Source organism: Pezoporus occidentalis, unplaced genomic scaffold (assembly GCF_034315485.1).
Source record: "Pezoporus occidentalis ecotype Australia unplaced genomic scaffold, CSIRO_AGI_Poc_V1 ctg36, whole genome shotgun sequence".
Taxonomy (NCBI): domain Eukaryota; kingdom Metazoa; phylum Chordata; class Aves; order Psittaciformes; family Psittacidae; genus Pezoporus; species Pezoporus occidentalis.
This window is the reverse complement of record NW_026915591.1, coordinates 921,235-933,304: the sequence shown is the minus strand read 5'-3', so window position 1 is coordinate 933,304 and position 12,070 is coordinate 921,235. Positions and strand designations below refer to the sequence as shown.

At 41.7% G+C, this 12,070-nt stretch overlaps 1 protein-coding gene across 4 annotated transcripts in view; it reads left to right on the top strand.

The window, feature by feature from the left end:
* Nucleotides 1-8,032, top strand: part of BRF1 (BRF1 RNA polymerase III transcription initiation factor subunit) — a 178,415-nt gene extending 170,383 nt beyond the window's left edge. For all 4 annotated transcript variants that reach the window (XM_062630701.1, XM_062630699.1, XM_062630700.1 and 1 more), the window contains 2 exons: nt 1,854-2,022; nt 4,247-8,032. In XM_062630701.1, coding sequence (XP_062486685.1) covers nt 1,854-2,022; nt 4,247-4,284 — 207 coding nt within the window. In that variant the 3' untranslated portion in view covers nt 4,285-8,032. The remainder of the gene's footprint in view (nt 1-1,853; nt 2,023-4,246) is intronic.
* Nucleotides 8,033-12,070: the final 4,038 nt, after the last annotated feature.

Genomic DNA, 12,070 nt, shown 5'->3' with positions numbered 1-12,070 from the left:
GTAAATACATTTATAAATAAATAAATAAAAATACATTAACAACACCAAATCAGAGCTTACTGCTAATGGAACTGCAGAAGATGCAGCAGTACACAGTTCCATACTGTAATTTAAAGCCTAAAGTACTGTAGGACTATTCTTGTGGTGGGGACCAGAGGAGTTGGGGTTTCCTGATCTCCTTTGGACCACTGATCCTGAGGAGCACCTCACCACTGTTCTTCCCAAGGAAGCAGTCCTGGTCATCTCCTTCCTTCCTAGTAGAGGAGATGACTCTCAGTGCTGGTAACTGCTGAGTAGTGACAGGTACTGTTCAGTATTCTCTTCTCAAAATTACGTACATGATGAAACAGTGTTAATGGTTAATCTTCAGTGTTCTTCAAGTTGCCATTAATGGGGTGTTCTTTTGGGTCACAGGCTGTAGTGTAGTGTCCAAGTACAGAACAGTTGTGAAAAGTACAGTGTTACAAAGCTGATGGAGATGAAGAATCACAGAATCATAGAATACCAGCTTGGAAGGGACCTCAAGGATGATCTGGTTCAACTTTTCTTGAAAAAGCATGCCCTAGGCTAAATCTCCCAGCACCCTGTCCAGTTGGGTCTTGAAAGTGTCCAACACTGAGGAATCCAGCACTTCCCAGGGGAGATTATTGCAGTGGCTGATTGTTCTCATCGTGAAAAATTTTCCTCGTGTTCAACAGGAATCTTCCTGGGAGTCTTGTGCCCATTACCCCTCGTCTTTTCTATGTGACTCCTTGTAAAAAGGGAGTCTCCATCTCCTTTGTAGCCACCCTTTAAATACTGGAACATGGTGATAAGGTCACCCTTGAGCCTTTTCTCAAGGCTGAACAAGCTTAGCTCCTTTATCCTTTCCTGACATGGCTTCCCAGTCCTTTGATCATCTTTGTGGTCCTTCTCTGTCTACAATTTTTTTTGTATAGCAGGGACCAAAGCTCCTGGGGTAATTCTTCCCTGAATGAGAGAGGGAGGTACAGCCCTAGAGTGAGCACACTGTAGAAGTGAGAACTTCAGAGACCAGAGCCTGGGGCATACTGTGTTGCTGCTTCGTGCCCATTCCCAGATCTGTCATTAATGAACCAGAGCCAATATTACTTTCTTCTAGTTCACCTCTGATTCCTTGCAGTCTTGCCTCTTTTCACCCTCCCTGCTGTGTCCTGCCTAACCTTGGAACAGCTGACTGGGCAGGTACACATATCAAATGGGTCCCGTTAATAATCGATTCCCAAGTTAGTCTTTGGAGATCATTATTCTGATGAATTTCATAGGTAATGTTACTGGTGCTGGTGTGTATTATCAACCTAGTGCTCTGCCATGATGTTAAGTGCTGTTTGTTCCATATCTCATTGTGACTCGAAATAAAACCAACCCAAGAGCTGTCAAAACCAATACATACCGTTGTTTTTTTTCTGATTTGAAGGGTACATTTTTGCTATCATTAAAGTATCAATAATATTGTTATTGTGTAATAGGCCTGATGTGAGTCAAGCACAATGAGGAAAAGGTTGTAAGTTTTTACCTAGAGCTCTACTGAGGAGCCTTCACTCCCAGATTTCTCCTTACCTTGTGCTTGCAAGAGGATCCTAGTTCTGCTGTTACTGTCTCTGAATATTTCGGTTACCTGGCTATGAATTCTGTGAAAACTGGATTTTTGTGCCTGACTTTCATTTAGGCAACGTTTCTTTGAGCAAGTTCCATGTCTGCTAGAACAGCTAAGCCTCTAGCACTGTACATGGGCTTCCAGGTCTCCTGTCCTATCGTTTGGAAGCTGCTAAAGTTTTATACAAATACTGAACAAAAGGAAGGGCTGCTCTACTGTCCCTTTCCCTTTTTTGCAGGTGACTTTTCCAAGTGCACAAGCAGAAGCCCCTGGATTAGAAAAAGCAGCAGCTGTGCTAGTGGAGAGTGGCCCAGTAGCTTACAACCCTGATGAAGAGGTGGAAGAGGAAGAAATAGAAGATGATGATGATCACTGCATGAGTGCCTTGCAGTTAATGGGAGGAAATGGTAAACTGCTGCCTAAATTATCATCTACTGATGTTGTGGGGTTTGTTGTTTCAGAGCTGAGGACAGACAGGTTTTCCCTGCTTGTCCCTGTTCTCTGGCATCTCATCCTGTGCAGAGCTATGGACACATTTCCAGCATTGCCCATTCCTGTGGGAAAGCCTGGAGTCACCTTTGTCCAAAACCTGACCTTCTTAGAGACTGTTCCTGAGAAAACTTTGCTTCTTGAGCTTTAAGCTAAGAGGATTTCTCAGAAACAAACTGATGTTATACACATTTTTCTGAAGTAGGTTTATTAACATGGATCTGAGGAATTATGGGATCAGTGACCCTTCCATTAGCAGTGCTTGGGGCTTGTTGCCTCCCAAGCGATGCTGTCATGCTCCTGCCTCCTTCCTCAGCTAAGGCTGCAGCAACATCCAGTCGTCCCTGAGCCCTGGGTACATGGCTGTCCAGCTCAAAACAGAATGAATGGTCCCACTCCACTTCTGGGGAAAGGTTAGGAGGAAGTAGTTCTTCACCAAGTACAGAAGTCACATTGATAGCATATGACATGCTGTATGGTACACAGATGTGTGCTAATTTCTTTGGGTTACCCAGAAAAGCCACTCATTTAATTTAGGTTTCTTTGGTGGCAGGAAAAAGCAGGGTTTTTTCCTAACCGGACACATCCACATTTATACTTTATTAAAAACTTCCCTATAGGAACTTAAGCTTTGAAAATACACAAAAATATTTTTTTAAGTGAGAGCTGCCAATTACGGGTTGTGAAAAACAAGATGAGAGTAAGTTTCCTACTGAAATGTTATTTATTGCAAAAATCTTTCCAGTGCTATAAATTTAGTGTTCATGGACAATATGTATACATTTCACAAGAGTGTCTGTTGCTTTTAGATTGATTTCTCTACTGGAAAATAGTTGCTGAACTGTAGGAAAAACAGTTTGTTGCCTGCATTTATTATTAGAATAATGTTCCCAAGAAAAGGCACCCATGTGGGGGAGGGTGGGTCCATGTTTATTAATAACCCCCCCACAAAAATAGAATAAAGGTCACTGAGCTTTTTTTTCTTTGTAAATGTTACTATCTTTAAACCATTCTGAGAACATTCCACTGCTCCCTGTCTGGTCTGGACAACAGCTGAAAAGTCAGAGTTAAAAACCAATAAAAATGAAAAGAAAAAGAAAGGAATATTCCCAACATTGAGACACAGGTGTGCAGAGCTATCAGCAAAACAAATAGCTCCTTTCTAACTGCTTTCATCATAGATTTTAGACCTGTCTGCCTGGAATAACTGCAGGATTTACAGACGGTGAACTTCACCCATTCTACTCAAATTATTACAAATTACATTTAACTCTGCTTCTGAGCATTTGCTTCCCTCTTTGGATGAGATGTTGGTTGCACTGTATTGATTTTGGAATATAAAGGTTAACTTTAATGAATACTTGTATGTAATGGCTATCCACAGGTTAGACTGTGCAACAGAAAATACCTGATTCACTGCCTTCAGAATCATAGCACACAGAAGGCAAATTGGTGCGTTAGAAACACACAGTCTTACCTTCTGACACACACATCACACAGTCTCTGCACTCAGCATTGTTTAAGAAAACAAAACTGGATAAAAAACATCTAGGCAAAATTTTAAGCTGCTCCTCTAGGAGTAAGTAGATACTGGAGATCTGAGTCAGATGTGTTGGTCAGGATTTGTGGCACGCCTCCTTTGGTGTTGATGGGAACTCTGAGCTATCTCTGAACCCTTGCAGTTTCAGCTTATGAATTCATGAATAATGTAAACAAGTCAGCTTTTTTCTTGGTGGCTATGTCTAGTGAGGACCGTGCCTACTTGTAAATGTATGCTGCTGCTTATCAGCCACCGTGTTCCAAATTACTTGTGACAATCAGGCTTGATCAGCTTAACCTCCAAATTAAACCAAATATTTCATTTGTCCATGTGTCAAGTATTCCTAAATGAGGCCCCAGTGACAAGTCAGAAGAGATATTTGTACATACATGCTTACAAATAACTTTATTTCATTGAGGGAAGTACATGCACAAACTTTATTTAGCCCTAAGAAAATAACATAATTTTTTTAAAATGCTTGCTTAAGACAAAACTTACCATCTAGTTAAACAGTGGAAAAACAACCTGAAAGTAGCAATACTTCTGTTGTATCTAGCTGGAATATTGTATCTTTTATATGCCTTTGTCTTTGTATATTTCAGATTATGGCTGTGATGTGGATGATGATGATGGCTATTAGTTCCATTTACTTCCAAAGGACATGGACTATGTCTTGTTCCCAGCAAATCTTCAGTCTTCAAACTGTATGAGTTTAATTAGGTTTCTTTATATGAAAGAAGCTTTCTATGGTCAGCAAATGTAATCGAACAATCCTTACTTTTGTAAGTGAATTTTAGGTTGCCATTGACTCTGGTCAGTTTACATTGACCTGTAACCCAGCAACAGTGTTTGGGTTTGTACTTGAATTTTTCTTTATGTGGTGGATCATCGTTTCAGAATGAAGGGAATAATGTTTCCAGAGAACAAAAGAAAAAAGCCAAAATAGACTGTGTATAAAGCATGTGTGGCTGAAAGCAACACATCTCTTATTTATGTGACTGTGCTTTTAGGCATGCTGTTGAAGGGGAGCAGATTGAAGGACAGATAGGACGGGTAAAAAGGAGAAGTGTGCCTGTTGATTATTTCAGTACAGTAGCATTAGTTGTTTCATAATGCTACAACTGAAAGAAAGAAAACATTTCCAGCGTGTATTGTGAACATGACCCTGTTATTGTATACAAGCTTCCTTACCCAAGTCTATCAGAAAGTAATGACAAGTTATATGTTTGCGATGCAGTATTGGTTTCTTTGAAATTAAGTAAATACTTCTTTGTACTAATCAAGTAATAGATTTCTTAAAAGGACGACAATAGGAGACAATGTTGGTAGTGAAGAATCATTTTCCACTGTCCCGTGTGGGAGGAGGGAGAAGACCTGCGTGAGGCAGGAAGTGTAGAGGGCAAGCAGGCAACAATGCTATGCTCACATGCCTTTGCTGGGCATTCCTAGCAACAGCCAGGTCTTCTTGTGGCTGGTATTGCTGCAGGACAGTCACTCTGACCATCTCTATGTAGCTATTCTTGTCCAACTGAGTTGGAATGGCGGTCTGCTCCCCGGAGCTGTCTGTCTCTAAAATTGGCTGAAGAAAAGAGAAAGCTGATCTTTTTAATAAATAAGCTAGCATCTGCTTTGGCCAAATTTAATTTAATTAATTTATTTAACTTTCTCTGGGTAAATTAAAGGTCACCATGCAGCAATCTGACTTTCATGGCTCAAATCCCACCCTGGAACAGTCGCTGCTACTTGAGTAATGCAGTAATGGAGCAGTAATGCTCCAGCCCTGTGCTCCCCAAAATGGCAACAGGCAGGTCCTTCTCTTTCAGATCCATCAGCTCTCCCAGTGCAGTTAGACTGGGGATCAGGGACGGAGCCCTTATTGCCAGATCCCACCCTGTTGTCTCTGACTTGCCCTTTCCTGGCACTGCTCGGTCCGAGGCTCTTGGCTCAGTGGGGGTTGCACTGCACTCTGGATCACAGTATTGATGACTGCAGCTGCGGTACCCAAAATGTTTTCATCTCTTTCCCTTGTCTAGTGACAGTCATAAAAAACTTTAGCACTGCAGGCTGGTCTTACACCAGGTAAAGATGGATATTTGTCTTACCAATGTGGTTTCTCTTAAGCTGTCTCTCCTGGTCAAGTCGTCTTTCCTACCCTTTTTGAGGAGTGTTCATCACTAAAGCACCATCCATTCTCATGCTGCAGAGGGTGAATCATGGGAGGAAGAGAAGCTGCCTTAGGAAGAAGCTCTGTAGCTATTATCAGCCAGAGTGATGATGCTGCTCATACCTGTGGTCATCAGCAAAGAGGGGGCAAGGGCCAAAAGGCCTTCCATACTTCTCCATCTCAGTAGCATGCATAAGAGGGATCATGTAAGTAGAGCGAGTGCTCTTTTTAGGAGCGGACTTGATATTATTTGCCTGGTAAATGTAGTTTTTTGGGTAGGTTGTATCTGCTAGGTATTTTTGAGCCCTGTACAGGAGTATTTCCAGAATAACTTCTTAAAAGCAGAATTCAGTAACACAAATGATATAATGAAGCTAATGGGAAGAAGAGCTTTTCTGAACCAGATTCCAGTTGCTTAGTTTGCAGCACTTCAGTGGAAAGAAGATATTCCATATAACTCTTAGAGGAAAAGCTGGTATTTTCCCAAAAGCCTATAGATTTTTTTCTGATACTTTATAAATACTGCACAAAAAGTAATATTGAGGGTATAAACCTTTCTACCTCTCTTTTATCTACACCACAAATTAAAAATCATGCTATAAGCAGATTTTTAAAAGTAGTTTGTTTTGTCAAAGTTTGTGCTCTGCAAGTCTTCGGAACAGTTGACTTTGAGCATTTGGGTTTGGATTATTCTGCCAATAGCATTACAACAAATACCCATAGTCTCAGTATATTCTCAAAGCTGGGTTTTATTCCAAGGTACACATTATTCTCTATGCAGGAAATAAACATGCATAAATAAACACGTGTATGACTCATGGAGGTCCAGTGCTATTCTCAAATGCAAGATGTTGGCTCTTAAAGAAACCACCACGATAAATTCTTTATTGCTGAGGGTCTTTCCTCCAGTCTTCCGTGTAGATTTTCATCGGTTTGTTCCCTCTAAAGGATGCTAACCCTGCTGCCAGTGTGGTGATGTTATGTGCGGGAGCCCAGAGTCCACCCAAATAGCTGCTGCTAGGAGATTATAATTGCAGTAGCACGCTGTGTTTCTAAGAACATTGTTTCTTGCACTGGAAGTAGAGGATTGCAGGTTTTGAATGGTCTCATCTGATTTGATTAAGAATGGCTATCATATGGTCTGCTAGAAGCCACTTGGAGAGCAGAAAAAAAAAGACCTACAATTCCATAGCATCTCAATATTGCTGGCATGGTTTCTGTACAGGAGTTCTAAAGGAAAAGCTATGGTAATCACACAGGCAGACTTCACTCCGAGTATTGTAAAGCTTCTTAAGCGACAGTGGTTATGTACATTTTTAATTTATTGGTGACTTACCAGGATTTTTATAATGTTCATTCCTTCTTGATTTAACTAAGCTCAGGAAATGTAAACAGATTAGAACACACTAGTTTCTGTTTTTATAACTAGTCATTAAAATGTAAAAAGATTAACACTGCATTAACTCTGTTTACTACTGTTGAGGTATCTGGACAATTTTGTTGCATATAAGTAAGCCTAAATTCACTTGGAGTAATTTGAACCCTGCTTTTCTCAGGATTCTGATTATAATGAAGAGAGCTTATAAGGCTTCAACATCTGTTGTTCCTAGATCTTTGTATTTGAACTCACACAAGCTATATATCATTGGGTTTGTTGCATAAAGCATGTCTGTTGCTGCAAGTCACTTTGTTTTTGACAGGCAAAGCCTTCCAGCAGTTGCATTCAGCTTGTCTGCCATGCAATCTTTTCACATTCTTGCATGGTGGGAGTCAAAAAAAATGACAAAAATAAGGAAAATAATGGGATTCTTCAGTGTGGTGAGTGCATTTTCAGTGTCTTAATCATCTATGACATTTCCTTAAAATCACTGTGTTCGGTACAGCAACTTTTAAATGTTGCCAGACAGCCTTGTCTTGAGGATTAAACATGTTTGTTGAAAAAGTTCTTGCCATCCTGATGGCTTATTTGTATTCTTTGGATTGCATTGAAACTCCAGCCGCAGATGTGTACAGTTAATGTAGAATTTGCCTAATAAATATTCTGTTTCTTAATTTTACGTTGCATTCTTGCATTTGGTTCAGGTAGTGCCAAGGAAATTAAACCTGTTTGATGTAAACATCTGTATTGTCCTTACACAACCACAATATGAGCCATGTTAAGCTTTTTTACTGTAATATATTTGCTGTAAGTAAACAAATAAACCCCTGCAGAATCCATCTTTTATGATGCTCTCCTTCTAAGTTCTGATTTTTCTATCTTCATTGTTATGAACATTTGTTTTTGATTGCTGCATGGTTGGCTTATAGTGGCCAGAATTTATAATTTGGAGGTTTCTTTCATCTGTAAAATGGAAGACATGTCTAATCAGGCAAGTGTTTTTTACAAGATATTGTTCCACTGATAAATGTAGATACTTTCTGTAAACTGCATAACATTAACAAGTCTTTTCCACTGAGCTATATAATTAACTAACTGTGGGAACAATATATAGTGTGTGTGTTTAGTGGAACTCTTCCAGTGCTTGTTTCTGAAAGTTGTGATATCTTGATAAATAAGGTGTGTGCCGAGTTAAAAATCATGTTACTTTATCAGCATCTGGTCGACACAGTTTGGAGGCCAAAATCCACATCTGCCATTTGTGCACATGAGTGTTTGCTCTTTGTACCTGCTTTGATTCCTGCACATGCACTGGGAGCTCACCAGGGGAGAGTCCACACACATACCAGTACAATCGAAGTAGGATTCATGGGTTGACACAGGGTAGAATATAGCTAAAGCAGATGGCTTCAGAACTTTAGCCATGATTTTCAAGCAAACTAACACCAGGCCACTGGGAAATACTGCTTGATACTGCTGTGTGCTGCATTAAATCAGTAAGGTCTACCGTAAGCTCTGAGGTTTCCAACAGCAAATCAGTGCGATGTGAATCATTGTGTTTTCTTTTTGGACCACCAGGCACTACAAGAAAGACTGAAAAGATTTTGCTGCCTGCAGTAAGATGAAGGATCTTTCCAGTTGTTCATCTTCCCTGTACATTTTATCCTTTTTCAGAGGAGCTGGCTGCACTACATTAATAAAATGCCATCTAAAACACTTTCGGCCAATGTTCTTGGCACTCATGCAAGTGTAGGCTCCCCTAGCCACTTGGCAAGCAAAAGGTCTCTATCAACCCTTGTAGAGCTGCCCAGCTTAGACCCTAAGTGTTGTCACTGCTTGTGGATATAATACCAGTTTGAAAGGGGCTACATCTTAGATGACAGATGATAGTCCATCAATTAGGAGATTACATCTGTCCCAGTCTGCTGCCCACATCAGTGGGGACAAGCAGCTGTATTGATACCGCTATGCAGAGAGGTAGTTTGGGGGTCCCAAGGGCTGTGTTCAGCCCATGGATCAGTCCCATCCATTAATCCACCTTGACTACTACAGCATGTATGATGCTCAGAAGGAGATAAGCAATTGAGGCCATCTGTGACACCTCAAGTCAAGGTCAGAAATAGGCAGGATAAAGACACAGCTATTACAGGACTTAGATCAGGTTTGGAAGGAAGGCTATGGCTCTTCCAGTGTCATTGCAAGCCTACTTTCCCAGCCAAGCTTAGCTATCATTAAATTCTTGGGTAGATCTTAGATTGCTTGGAGCATAGGCTACCTTGCCATCCAAGGAAATGTTTTGAGAGGCTTGGGATGTGTGCGTCTACTTTTAAGTTACTCCCTCTACTGCAATAAATTGCAAGGACCTTGCTGGTGATTGCAGCTTTCCTTCTGCAAGGAAGCGAGCGCTGAGCTCAGAGTGCAGAGTGCTCAGTGCTCAGCAGGAGTAAGCAATCACTACTGAAGAGCAGAGATGTTAAGTGAGACAAAAAGAGGAGGAAAGCAGCACAGGCAGGGAATTGTGGTGAAACTTGGAGCGTGCAAGCATCGGTTGCTCCAGATGTCAGAGACAGGGATGTCCCTCACCAGAGGTGGAGAAGCAAGTAGCGAGCACAGTGGAGGAGACCTGGGCTGGTAAGCTGTGATCTGAAATTCCTCCTCATTTCACTGTGAGACAAGTCTCTGTGTTTCCTAATACTGCAAAGGAAGGTATGTGTTTGTGTGTGTGTGAAACTGTATCACATGGCTCCCCATGACATCCCTTACTCTTCACTCTTAACTGCTCACATGGGCATGGTGCCTGACTTGCTCTCCAGCTAGTGACTATAGCTCACTCACTGCCAGATCCTGCCCAGCGATGACTCAGCAGGCAAAAGGACTGGGACACAGTAGCTCCTGTTCCTGGAAAGAGAGCAAGCAGTTCTGGTACTTGGAGGTTTCACCCATGCCTTTGCTCTGAGTCTGCTTTGCTGTCTCTGATGATCTCATGTCTTGTACAATTTCTTATGGGTAGCTGAAGGAAATGAATATGGAAGCTGAGGGAATCTAGAACCACCAAGGACTTTTGGCAAACTGGCATGGGGCTGCTAAGTCCCCCTTACACGTAGACCCTTACTGCGTATGTTGTCTGCCCTTCTCTGTAACCTGCAATCATTGGTATTTTTGGAAGAGATGGGTGTTGTGAAATAGTTTCTGGAAGCGCTGCTCTCACTTATGTCAGGCACTGTTGCAGATATTGTGAGATCAGTGCAGAAAGCACCAATGTCGCAGCCACAGCAGCATCCAGGACCAGCAAGAAGGAAGTAATGAAGAGAGTCCTTGTATCTGAGGGTGCAACATGTGAGAAAGGACGGAGCTGGGAGCATGGCACAGTCTGGTCTAATTGGAAAGCAGGAGTAACAACTACTTCCCAACCGATGCTGGAGGAGAGCTTTAGGGACAGGAGTGGGTTTTGCTTCTGGATGGCAGCTCATCAAAACCTTGGGTTGCATCCTTGGATGGTGCAGCCATCAGTGCTTTGTGAGACTCAGTCCCATGCCAGAGTCACCCTTATGGGTGGGTGGAAGTCAAACTCGTGGTCACCCCATCTGCCAGCAAAACCAGAAAATGTCTCTAGAGGAAGCAAAGTTACCTGCTGGAATCTCTGCAGTCTGTAATGAATATTTAAGGTGTGAAAAGCTAACAAAATGGAATGGAGTCAGACATGAAAGTGAAATCTGCCTTTTTAAACCTGACAGTGATATGAGCAAGGACGCAGTGTCTGGGAGCAGTCTGACGAAAAATGTAGAGGCATTTAGGAATTACGGTATTTGTACGAGAAATATTCAAAGGGCTGAGGTCTTCAGTCTCTTTAGTTAGTCAAGGAGGTGAACATTATTGGCTTTCCATTCAAGAGCAGCAGATTGTTGCTGTTCTGTCTTTTTAAATACATGTCCTGTTTTCCCCTTAGTGTATTTCATTATAAAATACAATATTAAAGCTTTAAAAAGTCTTTATTAGCTAGCAGATGGTTTTGCAAGTCATTTTAATGAGATAAAGAAAACTTTAATGGCAGACATTTAAACTTGTGCTTAGACAGACTATTGCCTTTGAAAAAATCTTGGGAATGTTTTCTCCTTGTTTTTGGTGGAGCTTGGCACCAGATTACGTACTAGGAAATAGAAGAGGGTGATTTATGCCGACTGGTTCCTCTCAAGGGTGGTTTTACATCAGTGTAACATTGTCAAGTTCCACAGTCACGCCGTGATTTACAGAGGTGCAAAGGGAGAGGGAAATGTCATTAACTTGCTGCAGTTCAGGAGAAATACTGCATTTGTTGTGTACGTGCCTCATTCCATTGCTGCAGTAAAATTTTTTGGGAAGCTTACAGGCAGTCCTTGCAGGCAGGACAGCAGTGTGCCAACTCCTTGTGGACATCCTTTATGGATATCCGCATCAGCAGCATGTGAGGATAAGAAAAAGGAGATGGGAGAGACCCTGTTAGTGCAGGACAGCCTTATGAATCTTGGCTTCCTTCTTCCACCTTTGCTAAATCTCCTGAGGTACAAAATGCTTGTGTTGAAAGCAGGTACGAACATGATTGTCAAAAAAACCTTTTCAGGTCTCAGTGGTTCTTCCATGCCTTTATTTCTCTCTTGAGCAACCACTGCCATGTTGTTTGGAGGTGTGAGCTGTCTCATAAGGAGTATACTCATATCTGGAACACCCAATCCATGACAGGGGGTTTCTGTCCCTTTAAAAATGTGAGCTTTTGTTTGTGGGTTTTTTTTTTATGTGAGTGGTTTGCTGACTTTCAGACCTGCTTCCTCTGAGGGTTTGTTTTGGCTGTGCAGGGTCTTGGCCTCGTGGGAGCAGGGAGTGGGGAGTGTGTAGTGATTCATCTGCACA